Consider the following 14,281-nt stretch of genomic DNA (forward strand, 5'->3'; position numbering starts at 1 on the left):
GACGTCTGCTGTATATTTTGATTACGTGTTTCAAAATTTGCTAAGTTAGAATTTTAAGTGTGAAAATTCCAAAGAGAGGACACAGGCAGAGAGAACAAATAGCCAGAAAGAAAAAGGATAAGCTTAAAACTTCCCCGTAGAAGTGGTTCAATCTTAATTTAGGAGCTTTCGTGACTGCAGGAATTATTCTTTGGTTCTTTTCGGTTAAGTCACGTCTAAAAATAAAATAATAAATTAACCAACTCTCTGTGTTGTATTACATCACATTTCGATATTTTGCTAGGTTATTTAATTTTCGTGTGCCTGTCTCCTAATTTTCAATTTTGCGTGCCCGTTTTCAATTTTGCGTGCTCGTTCAACATTGTCATCTTACTTGCAACACAGTACGTTGCCGTACACTCATTAATATGCTAATTCTCTCTGCCCCCTCCCTCTCTCCGTCCCCGCCCCCCCCCCCTCTCTATATTTAAGGGACCGTCACAGAAACGACCCCTCTCTTTGTGCCGATTTGTGTCCTCTCTCTGTGTGCCGTTGTGATGTCTGTCTGCTTGTATGTCTGTCTATAGTTTTCTAGTTAGATTTTTGTTGCTATTTCTTTTATACCTGATGATGATTGCTTGTGTTGCAATCGAAACGTCGTAATATGTTATTTTAATTTATTATTTTATTTTTAGACGTGACTTAACCGAAAAGAACCAAAGAATAATTCCTGCAGTCACGAAAGCTCCTAAATTAAGATTGTATATTTTGAGTTTGCTCGTCTTTCTCGACATGGTCGCATGGATTTTTCTCCGGGTCCTCCCAATTTTCCTCCACATTTCTATTTTTTTTTTATCAACATCACGCCTTTAGAGTATTTGGCTGCTATACAACATTTCCACATCACAAGGCAACTTCGTTGAGTTAGCTATCAGTTGTGGCCAAAGTTGCTTCTGGAAATGAGCTACATAGTTCAATTTAGTTTATACTATCACTGGCCTGGCTATGGGAGGAAGGACACAACAGACGGAACGAGAGAGAGAAAAGCCAAGTCACCAGGAGAAGTGAAAGCAAGAGAGAGAACGAACTCGTTAAATTTCGATTTAAAGCTTTCGTGACTGCAGGGATTCATCTTCTTGGTTCTTTCGGTAAAGTCACGTAGAAGGGAAATAATAAAATAATAATAATAAAATAATTGTCACGACGTTTCGGCCACATTATGTTTAATTTTTATTATTTTATTATTTCCCTTCTACGTGACTTTACCGAAAGAACCAAGAAGACGAACGAACTCGTGTTGAGACGGCGGGGAGGTTCAATCCACTCCACCGCTGTCTTCGAATCACGGACAAAGCCGGGCACGGAGTTTGACCCACGTCTGGGCAACTGGGTGGGAAGGTCACGCAACCGTCCGGAGTAGCCGTGTCGGGCCATCGGATGACGAAGCCTTTTGGGATGACCGCACACGCACACGGGGTGTGGTGTGGTGGGGGGGTTGGTAAATGTGCACGATGAAGTTGGTTTGTTGAGCGCCTTGTAGGTCAGAAGGAGGACCTTCAAACGGGCACTGTGAACTCTCTAGACCAGTGGTTCTTAACCCTTTACTGCAGCCTTGCACCCGTTGATTCTCAGTCGTAGGGGAAAAAAAATTACAATGTTCATAAATACATCGGGGTTTCAACAAAGCAAGCTGTACTTACGTGCGCGTGTCTAATTTGTGTATGTAAAGAAAAATCTGGCCATGTCTCGCACGCCGAGAAAGGGGCATCACGCAGCCCAAGGCGGTGAAGCGTACACCCCAGGGTAAGGAGAACCATTGCTTTAGGAAGTCGGTGAAGAGAGAGAGTGGCCAGGGACGGGCTAAGCGGTAAACGCCGCGTGACCAGAGACATCTCTCCGTCCCCGAAGGTTGGTGTTTGGCTCGGCGTAATTTGGCACGCGGGTAAAACACCGATTGGGCAAATTCTTTGACGAGGACCTGGCTTACGCCACCGAAAACATGGTTACAGCAGCAGCGAGAACAACAACAATAACAACAAACAAATTTCGATTTAAAGCTTTCGTGACTGCAGGGATTCATCTTCTTGGTATGTGACTTTACCGAAAGAACCAAGAAGAACAACAAACAAATTACGAACAAACATCAATCCAACAAACAACCGTTGCGATGTTAAGTTTCGTGAATGGCACGGTCGTGGATCATCGACCCCGGTTACAACTGGCACAGAAAATACAACGTGGGCATGGGGAACGACCAGGGGAAGCGAATAGCAGGCTGGGGCACATGCAAATTTGCATGGGACTTGTGTGTGCGTGTACGTTTCACGAAGGTGGTTGCGTCTGTTTGTATGTAGCGGTTAGCGCACTGCGCTACGAACCCGGCGACCCGAGTTCGATTCGTGCTCACGGCCAACACCGGTGACGATTATATGAACCGATCCTGGGCCTCCCCTAGGTCGACTCAGCCTCAAATGAGTGCCTGGTGCGGTGCGTAAACATCGCCATTGGGGAGACAAAGGCGGCCGGGCGTGGTTGCTGGCCACCCACCCCCCTCGTGTGCCGTGCGGTCCTTCATGGGTGCTCGCTAACAGCACTTGCCTCAGCAGTCTGTTAAGGCTACACGGGGGATCTTTGTCTGTGTTATCACACACTGCACGTACCCTTGGCTAGCGAGTCCAGACGAAGGCAGTTGGAAGACATGACTCACATTTTTTTTGCGCAATGATTGGGAACGAGTTTCACAAGAGGCCAATCTTTGGCTCTCCAAAGTTGAATCAACTCAGAGATTCGCCTGGCCGGCCCTTGCACAATTACCGGACAAAAACAACAGAGACCCAAGGCCCTTTGTTTTACACACACACATATACAGCGAGATAGAAAATTCAAATAGCCATGACGTTTCACGGTTTAAGAACCACACAAATGTCACTTTTTCTTAGCGTTTCACAACACACCGACTTAAAGACAAAAAGCAACCCAAGGGAAGGACGTTAATAATTCTAATGTTTTAATTCTCGCAAAAGTTAAATTATGTCGGTGATGCTGCTGCTACCGCTGGCAGTGCTGCAAAACACAATTAACAACTGAAAACACTCGTCATTAACACTGTGGCCTTACAATAAACACGACAATCTATATAAGCGACGTTTCAGGCAATGGCCCTTTTTCATAGCACACGGAAACTGCACTTGTCCACACAGTGGAATCATGGGGAGAGTTACATTACAAAATATATTACTGATGACCAGTTTTTGTTGTTGTTGATGTTGTTCACTGAGGCATATGAGTAGTTACACGAATATTAGTTACTGAGTACCAGGCAAATCCTTCAATAATCAAAAGTATACTATGAGACCTCCTTTACCCGTATCAAAATATAGTAATACGTTTTTACCCTTTTATCTGGTACAAAAACTGACACCTTTATACAAGGGATCATGTTTGCAATAACCACAACACAAGCAGTCAAAATGCAAACAAAAAGAAACAACTCTGATGATGATAATGATATGCACTGTCCTTGGAGTTGATTGGTCCTCACCCGAGACAGCTTTTCTTAGAGCCTAGTCTCCATTGGTCCAACACCAATGGACCAGATAAAAGGGTAAAAACCTATTACTAAATCAAAAGTATAACTGAACTCATCGCACTCTCTGAGAAAGGGGGGAACAGATCATTGCTGGTCGGTTTCATGGCTGTCTGACTGGCCCCTGGCCCATGGGCAAATGCGCGATGGTGATGTTACGCCAGCAAAAAAAGGGGGGGGGGAGTTGGGGTTATGGGAGGGAAGCGAGGGAAGGGGGGATGGACCGACACGTCCAAAGCGCGTGCGGACTACTGGTTGATGTTAACATTTCTCAACGGCATCAATCTCAACGGTCCATTATTAATCTCAACGGCCCATCATTAACCTTAATCGTCCATCATAAAACTAAATGGTCCATCATCCATCTCAGTGGTCAATCATAAATAGAAATGGTCCATCAACCATCTCAATCGGTCCGTCATCAATCTCAACGGTTCATCATCCATCTCAATGGTTCCTCAACAATCTCAATGGTTCATCATCCATCTCAATGGTTCATCATTAATCTCAACGGTTCATCATCAATCTCAACGGTTCATCATCAATCTCAATGGTTCGTCATCCATCTCAACGGTTCATCATCCATCTCAACGGTTCATCATCAATTTCAACGGTTCATCATCAATCTCAACGGTTCATCATCAATCTCAATGGTTCGTCATCCATCTCAATGGTTCATCATCCATCTCAACGGTTCATCATCAAATTCAACAGTTCATTATCAATCTCAATGGTTCATCATCAATCTCAACGGTTCATCATCCATCTCAACGGTTCATCATCAATCTCAACGGTTCATCATCAATCTCAACGGCTCATCATCCATCTCAACGGTTCATCATCAATCTCAACGGCGCATCATCAATCTCAACGGCTCATCATCCATCTCAACGGTTCATCATCAATCTCAACGGTTCATCATCAATCTCAACGGCTCATCATCCATCTCAACGGTTCATCATCAATCTCAACGGTTCATCATCAATCTCAACGGCTCATCATACATCTCAACGGTTCATCATCAATCTCAACGGCTCATCATAAATCTCAACAGTTCATCATCAATCTCAACGGTTCGTCATCAATCTCAACGGCTCATCATCCATCTCAACGGTTCATCATCAATCTCAACGGTTCATCATCAATCTCAACGGCTCATCATCAATCTCAACGGCTCATCATAAATCTCAACGGTTCATCATCAATCTCAACGGCTCATCATAAATCTCAACGGTTTATCATCAATCTCAACGGTTCATCATAAATCTCAACGGTTCATCATCAATCTCAACGGTTCATCATCAATCTCAACGGTTCATCATCAATCTCAACGGTTCATCATCCATCTCAACGGTTCATCATCAATCTCAACGGTTCATCATCAATCCCAACGGCGCATCATCAATCTCAATGGTTCATCATCAATCTCAATGGCTCATCATCAATCTCAATGGTTCATCAACAATCTCAACGGTTCATCATCATTCTCAACGGTTCGTCATCAATCTCAACAGTTCATCATCCATCTCAATGGTTCATCATCAATCTCAATGGTTCATCATCAATCTCAATGGTTCATCATCAATCTCAACGGTTCATCATCCATCTCAACGGTTCATCATCAATCTCAACGGTTCATCATCAATCTCAACGGCTCATAATCAATCTCAACGGTTCATCATCAATCTCAACAGTTCATCAACAATCTCAACGGTTCATCATCAATCTCAATGGTTCATCATCAATCTCAACAGTTCATCATCAATCTCAATGGTTCATCATCAATCTCAACGGCTCATCATCAATCTCAACGATTCATCAACAATCTCAACGGCTCATCATCAATCTCAACGGTTCATCATCAATCTCAACGGTTCATCAACAATCTCAACGGTTCATCATCAATCTCAATGGTTCATCATCAATCTCAACGGTTCATCATCCATCTCAGCGGTTCATCATCAATCTCAACGGCTCATCATCAATCTCAACGGTTCATCAACAATCTCAACGGCTCATCATCAATCTCAATGGTTCATCATCAATCTCAATGGTTCATCATCCATCTCAACGGTTCATCATCCATCTCAGTGAAACATAATTAATCGCACTGGGTCCTACCTTGACTCATTGACATTGACCCTGCTCGCTATTGACGTTTACGATGTCAGCGTGTGCAGCCAGCAAGGGGAACCAAGAGGGATCGCCGGAGGAAAGCAAACGGGACCCCTTCCTGGACCCCGGGGTCCCTCCATCTCCGGAGACTCCGTTCCCCTCCAAATCTCCAAAACGGGACCTCGAATCGGGGGTCCCGGACCCCACTGTGCACCGCCCGGGAGAGACATGGGCGATCCTGGGCCGGGATCATGGTCATGGAGACACCACGTGGAAAGGGCCAGGCCCGGGTATGGAAATGCGCATCGTCGCCTTCGTTGTTGTCGTCGTGATCATCGTTATAGTCGATCAAAGTTCGTCAAGCTGGACGACGATCGGTCATCGCCTATGCTATGCCGAGGCGGCGTACAACAGGGGTCTGTCCTCGGGCCAGATGTGGTGCACACATCCTAACACAATCTCCATCCGTCTCTCCATCCATCTCATCTCCATCCACCTCTCCATGCATCTCTCCATCCTTCTCCTCCTCTTCTGGCTATGTTCAACAGAAGACGCAAGGCTCACCATGCCGTGCGAAGACCCTCTCCGCTACACCGGTCTCACTCTACCCCTGGTGCCAGTCGGGGTACCCTGGTCGCCCAGGGGGGCTCACGTGGGACCCCCGCACGGGGTCCCAGACTTTCTCGTCCGCCCCTCCCCGGGGCTGAACGTTGTCCAGGGCCCCTTTGGGGGCGGCCTCCACGCTGCCGCCGTGGCTGCCACCGCGGCGTCGGTGCAGAACTTGCTCCAGGCTCGCGCCCATCCGGAGAACTGCGTCTACAAGTGCCTCAAGTGCCATAAGGTGGGTGCCAACGGATAGCCGCTGACGTGCAGTGAACAAGTCAGGGCGTGCGTAGGCGAAGGCAAGACCTGCCAGCACCTACGATTTGCACGGTTGGCTACGTGCGGCGCGAAAGAAGTTGAACGACATACGTCATCGGCAGTCCCTTGACGGTTCGAGGATGACGTCCATCAGGTTTAGTGGTAGCTCAGGATTCCAATTCTGGATCTGCAGATCTTTGGCCATTGGGCGCGCACTACCAGGTAGCGCCGCACGCAACCGATGCCTCGTTAAAAAACCTTGCCGCTGACCCCCCGCTCGGGCCCAGGGCCGAGCACAGGTTGCCTCGCGATGGCATTCAAAGTTAAGTGGCTCACATTTCTGGGAGGTTCAACGAACCCACGACCTCCTGCATACCAGACGAGGTGGTCAACATCTCGCCACTGCTGCGCGTGCGTGAGCGAATGATAGCCATCGCAACCGGGGCACCCTCGAGAACAACGTCCCCCGCAAGGGTGACGCCGCCGTCAAGTGAGCGTGGAGACTCCGTCTCTGCGGGGATGACGAAGGTATGCCTTCACCCCTGGTGGTGTTCCTCTGCACCCCCACCCCCCCACCCCCCAGGTGTTCTCCACCCCACACGGCCTCGAGGTGCACGTGCGGCGGCTACACAGCGGCTCGCGGCCGTTCGCCTGCGAGGTCTGCGCCAAAAGCTTCGGCCACGCGGTCAGCCTGGAGCAACACCGCGCGGTGCACTACCAGGTAACGGTGCATTGCCAGGTAGCGGTGCACTACCATGTAGCGGTGCACTACCAGGTAGCGGTGTACTACCATGTAGCGGTGCACTACCAGGTAGCGGTGCACTACCAGGTAGCGGTGCACTACCATGTAACGGTGCACTACCATGTAGCGGCCGGACGTGGAGTTGGCCACCCGCCCCATTGCTTCATCAGCACTTGCCCCAACAGTCTGCTAAGGCAACACGGTCGGGGGGGAATCTTTGTCTTTGCCTCCTCCACGGCTGCAGGAGCGGAGCTTCGATTGTGGCATCTGCGGGAAGACGTTCAAGCGCTCGTCCACGCTGTCCACCCACCTGCTCATCCACTCGGACACGAGGCCCTACCCCTGCGCCTACTGCGGCAAGCGCTTCCACCAGAAGTCCGACATGAAGAAGCACACGTTCATACACACAGGTGAGACACACGCACACACACACACACACACCTACACACACACACCTACACACACACGTTCATACACACAGGTGAGACACACACACACACCTACACACACACACCTACACACACACACACACTCATACACACTCATACACACGTTCATTCACACAGGTGAGACACACACCTACACACACACATGTTCATACACACATACATACACGCCTACACACACACCTACACACACATACCTACACACACACACACACGTTCATACACACGAGTGAGACACACACACACACCTACACACACACCTACACACACCTACACACACACACCTACACACACACACACAGGTGAGACACACACACAAACCTACACACACACCTGCACACACACCTACACACACACCTGCACACACACCTACACACACACGTTCATACACACAGGTGAGACACACACACCTACACACGGGTGAGACACACACACACACCTACACACACGTGTGAGAGATATCCACACACACCTACCCACACGTTCATATACAGACAGGTGACACAAACACTTACACACAGCTGAGATATACAAAAGACAAATGTCCCCCCCGCATAGCCTTAACAGACTGTCGGGGCAAGTGCTGCTAGCGAGCACCTATGAAAGCCGACACAACACACAAGGGGGTGGGTGGGCGAGCAGCACCATGCCCGACCCCACACACACACACAGGTAAGCCCGTACCCGATGAAGCCCATACCGGTGTGTGTGTGCGCGCGGAATGTGAACAGGTGAGACACATGCACGCGCACAGGTAAGTCCGTACTCAATCGAGCCCGTACCCCCGTGCGTGTGTGTGTGTGTGTGCGTGCGCGTACACCAGTGAAGATTATCTGAACCGGTCCTGGCCCTCCGCGAGGTCGACTCAGCCTCAAATGAGTACCCGGTGCGGTGTGTAAAAACATTGCCACCGGGGAGACAAAGGCGTGGTATTGACCGCCCACCCCCTAATCGTGTACCACAGTGCCGGCCTTCACATAGGTGCTACTCGGTAAACAGCACTCGCCCCAACGGTCTGCCGAGACTACCCGGGGGACCTTTGCCTCTGTGCTTGCGCGTGGCGCGTGCGCAGGCGAGAAGCCCCACAAGTGCTCGGTGTGCGCCAAGGCGTTCAGCCAGAGCTCCAACCTCATCACGCACTCGCGCAAGCACACGGGCTTCAAGCCCTTCACTTGCGACCTCTGCGGCCGCGGCTTCCAGCGCAAGGTGGACCTGCGCCACCATCGCGACACGCAGCACCGCGCCGCGCCACCACCGCCACCACCGCTCGACAACTGCAAGCGGCTGCCCGAAGTCCCCGGCGAGAGAGAAGGGAAGGCTCACACCCTGTGAGGCTGGGGGAGTGGTGAGTGGGGGGTGGGGGTGAGTGGAGGTGAGATAGTCGAGGGGGGAAGGGAGGTTAGGCTTGGCTCACCCGGCGAGAGAGAAGGGAAGGCTCACACCTCACACCTGTGAGGCTGGGGGAGTGGTGAGTGGGGGGTAGAGGTGAGTGGAGGTGAGTTAGTCGAGGGGGAAGGGAGGTTAGGCTTGGCTCACCCGACGAGAGAGAATGGAAGGTGGGCCTCGGCAAGGTAAGGTCATTTACCCTTTTTACCGGGTAAAAGGGTCAAGGGTAAAGGTGTCGACATGCCAAGTGGTAAGGTAAAGGGTAGGGTAATGGTAGCGTGGAAGTATTACCCTGTAAATGCCTTGCTTACCGCTCGCTAAAAGCTCCGTTGGCGCAGTCCGTGGCCTCCATTTAAAATTTGAATCATCGAGAGTATTCTATAGATGAGTAAAGCGCTCTGCCTAGCATTGACCTGTTACAAACCTTGTTCATGTGTAGTAGTACCCCAGTAATTACCCTGTAATCGGGTAATTTGTATGGAGGGTAAAAGTAGAATCGTTGCTTTTGACATTTTACCTTTTACCTTACCTTACCGAGGCCTAGTGGAAGGCTCACACCTCACCCCTGTGAGGCTGGGTGAGTGGTGAGTGGGGGGTAGAGGTGAGTGGAGGTGAGTTAGTCGAGGGGGGAAGGGAGGTTAGGCTTGTCTCACACGGCGTGTGATAGAATGGGTGGGGATGGGTGAGGGGAGATGAGAATGTGACGAGGAAAGTGGTGGAGTGGGCACGGGTCAGGCGAGGAACTGAGGCTCCCAGAGTCTCCTAATTTTTACGAGAGAAGAAACAAAAGCTCACCCCTCGCCCGCGTGAGGACGATGATGGAATTGATGAGAGATGGGTGAGATGCTGGGAGGTGAGGTGAGGCCAGTGAGTTGAGGGTCGGGTTGAGAGTGGCCCAAAATGAGACAACAGGTGAGGTGAGGAGATAGGTAAATATGTAGGGCGGTGAGGAGAGGTGGGGGCAGTTGAGTGTGAGAGGTGGTGAGGAAGGCCTGGTGAGGCGATGCAGTAGAGGAGAGGCAGGTGAGAAGTGAGGAGAGGTGAGGGGGGGGGGGGTGAGAAACGAAACGTCGCCAATCAATGTCCGGCTAAGCTCGTCCCTCTCCTTGACAATTGAGGGAACGTGGAATCGGGTCACTTATCTATCGTGCAGGTCAAGACGAAGACAAAGATCCCCCGTGTAGCCTTGACAGACTGTTGGGGCAAGTGCTGCTAGCTGCGCCTACGAAGGCCGGCACCGCACACGAGGGGCGGGGGGGGGGGGGTACGGTGGCCAGCACCACGCCGGGCCGCCTTTGTCTCCCCAGCGGTGATGTTTACACGCCGCACCAGGTACTCATTTGAGGTCGAGTCGACCTAGAGGTGGGGGGGGGGGGGGGCAGGACCTATTTACACAAATGCACGATATTATATCATTCGGCACGCGATGGAGTGTGCACGTGGTAGCAACGATGTCGTCAAGTGGCGTTGTCCAAGTCTTGTTGAAATGGTGGCCTTCGCAAACATTTGCATTTCAAACGTAGTCATGTTAATCGACGCCCGATCTGTTACAATTACTATCACCAGGAATGTCCTGCCCCGCATTTGTAACGTCATGTAATTGTCAAAGGCTCAGGGATACAGGCTGTGTGAATGTTAATGCGTTATTGTGTAATGATGACGATAATTATTATTGTGTTATATTTATGTACAAAACAGAGGATTCCCACGTGTAGCCTTAACAGAGACTGTTGGGGCAAGCGCTGTTGGCGAGCACCTGTGAAGGCCGGCACGGCACACGAGGGGCAGAGTTGCGGCCAGCACCTCTCCCCAGTATTTAAATTGTGAGCACGAAAATAGTCTTGACAATGTTCACAAGTTCATGTACAAGTGCTGCCGCACACACGGATTTAAAGTACGTGTGTCTACACGCAAAGGGGCAGTCAAAATATTAACGGAAATATGTTTAAGGGATAGGTACGGGTGAGCGATTATTTGATGTATTTAAATATGTATATACGGCTGTTTATTACTCAAACGACAATAGCACTTGGGGCGCCACGGTGGCTAGGAGATGTTAACTACCTCGCCTGGTATGCAGGAGGTCGTGGGGTTCGATCCCGACCGTTATGCCTGCTGTATATTTGGAGTCTGCATGTCTCTCTTTCTCTCCCCGTGGTCGCGTAGATTTTTCTCCGGGTTTTTCTCTCCACGTTTAGAATCGACATCACGCGTTTAGAGCGTTTGGCCGCTATAAATGTCCAACAACAATGACGATAAGCCACAACGCTGAGCTATTTTTTATTCGTGATGGCCGGGTAGCTTCTGAAAGAGTTACATGGCTCAGTGGGGCATACCTGGTAAAATCAAATAATAGGTTTTGTTTGTATAGTTTTAGTAGTTTATCCAGGAAAGCCTCGTTTTCAAGAGGGCCCAGCTTCACTGGGGACTCAAAAAGGTCACCCAAACCCACATGGCTAATCTGTCCTGCCCTGGTCACCGCCACCACCCCCACGTCGCAAGCCAGCCCAGCGGAATTTTTTGGGGGGAGGGAGGACGGCAGAAATTCCTCGATTATCGCCGCTAGACGAGTCCCTGAAAAGTGCCGCCGGGTGTTAAGCGAGGAACTGCTGCTGTTTCTCAATCACGTTGTTCACGACAGCATGTGAACTGCGGTCATCCCATGGAGGCGACAGAGATACCGAGATGAGGGTACGCTCGCGCCAGCGTTGAACTGCCGTTCACTCCGCGTGCTTTATCGCCGTACCGCTCAACCGCACAGAAAGCTGTTCGAACGGCGCGCGTTCCACGCTATAATGGCACGTGTTTCACGTGATAACAGTCACTTGTTCCACGCTGTAACTGCACTAATCCGCAATGCCAACGGTGCGACGGTGGTGGACATTCTACATTCCCATGGCAGTGGTCAGTCCATCCATGGGGATGACCACCCTTGGCCGTGGCTTTCCCACAAGGTGGTACCTCTTCTTGGTTCTTTCGGTAAAGTCACGTAGAAGGGAAATAATAAAATGATAGAAATAAAACATAATAAAATAATTCTCACGACGTTTCGGCGACAACGCAAGCAGCCGTCCTCGGGTGAAGAACAGGTCTGTCGGAAAGACAGCGTCTCATTCTGTCGGAAAGACAGCGTCTCATTCAGACGCTGTCTTTCCGACAGACCTGTTCTGCACCCGAGAACGGCTGCTTGCGTTGTGGCCGAAACGTCGTGAGAATTATTTTATTATGTTTTATTTCCATTATTTATTATTTCCCTTCTACGTGACTTTACCGAAAGAACCAAGAAGATGAATCCCTGCAGTCACGAAAGCTTTAAATCGAAATTTAAGGTGGTACCTGTTTTATTGACCTCGAAGAGATGATGGCAGTCTTGGTGTCGTCACCGCCGCAACACACATCACGTGAACGCTTCTCACCATCCGCATGTCCTTATCCGTACACGGATAACCATGCCAACCAAATATAGAGTTGTACAATATATTCGTTATATTCAGCCCTAAGTGATTAGCATTAAGGCCATGGCTCATCACGCGTTTGCAGCCCTCCCTCAGTCGGTGGTGGAAATTCCACATTCCTATGGCGGCGGGTGGGACAAGTCTCTCTAGCAGACAACCAGTTGATCCCCCACCACCATCATCATCCACAGAGTGGTGTTCATTTTACCGACCTCCGGGGTGAGGGATTATGGGTTGAGTCAAACCCCCTAACCAAGACTCGAACTTGCAACCTTGCGATTGTGGAGGGTTACACAGAGTCAGAAGGAAAGCGTTAACTATGCACAGGACAATAAACTATGCAACTGAATATATATGCACATATATACTTTCGGTCGGTCGGTCGGTCGGTTGGGCATTTTGTGAATAAAAATGAAAGTTGGGCGAATGAATTTGTCAATGTGGGTTTGTGTTGGGATTTCGAATTTCTCTGTGACCATGGCAACGTTGGGCCAATGTTGCGCCAAGGTTCGGGTAACGTTGGCCGAACGCTGCCGCGACGTTTGCGCCAACGTTGGCATTTAGGAAGCCTCTTGTTCAGGGGGGTCCTGCCGCTACCTTTGGCTTTTTACTTCAAGCCCGTGTTTCAAGTTTCAAGTTTCATTCAAGTTTCATTTATTAGGTTTTGCCCTGTGAGCCATTCGGCTCTTGAATCGGGTGCAACCGCAACAAACAAAAAAACAAAAACATGAACAAGAAAACATCTTAAAGTGACTAAGTGCAAACAGAAAATCCAAGAAAAGACAGCAAAATATTGCAGAAAAAGCACCGTACACCAACACTGTGTGCAAAAAATCCCAGTGGGATGCAAGTCAAACAACAACAACAACCACAAGACAACTTAGATTAAGGCCATCAGTCTAACTCTGTACTACAACAAACAAACATGGCCAAACCAAAAAACTTTTCAAAAATCACCAAAATAAAGCCATAAAAGCAATGAAAGAGTGATCATAGGAACTGTGACCGAATTTTCACTTCACAGCAAGGCTGGCGGGTCACTGGCGGCCCCCTGGTGGCCTTTAATGCGGCCCCTGGCATGCGGGCCACCGACCGACAACACGCAAAGAGTGACAACACCAGCCCCATCATCATCGCCGTGCTGCTGTCAAACCCACAATGGTTTCAAACGCGTGGCGGCCCTCACACGCCGACCGATGATGTCTTATCGGCGAAAGTGTTCGGCCGATGAATGATGACTTTATTGTTGTTGTTGTTATTTACGTGGGAAGATAAAACCGAGGCACACGGAGAAATCCCCACGCCTTGCGCGAGGGGGACAACGATCTATCCCGTACCGACGGAAACAGACGGCGATCAGTCCACTTTTGGCTGCTGGCCATCGCACAGAGACGGTGTCTCACCGCATCGCGCGGCGCTTTCAGATGCGCTTCTGCGGCCGTCTGGACCGCTCTTCCTTCCGATATTAGGAAGCCACTGGAGCTACGCACTTGTTAAATCATCGTCTATATTGAAAACTCATTTATTTAGAACTGCTTGTTGTGTTTAGTTTGTTGTCCTTCCCCCGCACCTGCAATTAGCGCGGTTGGTTACGTGCGGTGCGGAAGAAGGTCAACATCACGCTGTGATGTAGATGGCATGAACAGAGAAGCATTCCCAGTGTGTATACATCGAGTCTACGTTTCTGTTCGAGTCTATGGGTCTCTGTGTG

General features: G+C 49.7%; 1 protein-coding gene across 1 annotated transcript; it reads left to right on the forward strand.

Moving 5' to 3' along the window:
• Positions 1 to 5,729: 5,729 nt before the first annotated feature.
• On the forward strand, positions 5,730 to 9,061 carry LOC144948356 (uncharacterized). The gene is made up of 5 exons (XM_078877784.1): positions 5,730 to 5,934; positions 6,358 to 6,521; positions 7,125 to 7,262; positions 7,528 to 7,693; positions 8,802 to 9,061. Exons 1-5 carry the CDS (start codon positions 5,730 to 5,732, stop codon positions 9,059 to 9,061), a joined length of 933 nt encoding a protein of 310 aa, XP_078733910.1.
• Positions 9,062 to 14,281: the final 5,220 nt, after the last annotated feature.

Source organism: Lampetra fluviatilis, chromosome 49 (assembly GCF_964198595.1).
Source record: "Lampetra fluviatilis chromosome 49, kcLamFluv1.1, whole genome shotgun sequence".
NCBI classification, from domain to species: domain Eukaryota; kingdom Metazoa; phylum Chordata; class Hyperoartia; order Petromyzontiformes; family Petromyzontidae; genus Lampetra; species Lampetra fluviatilis.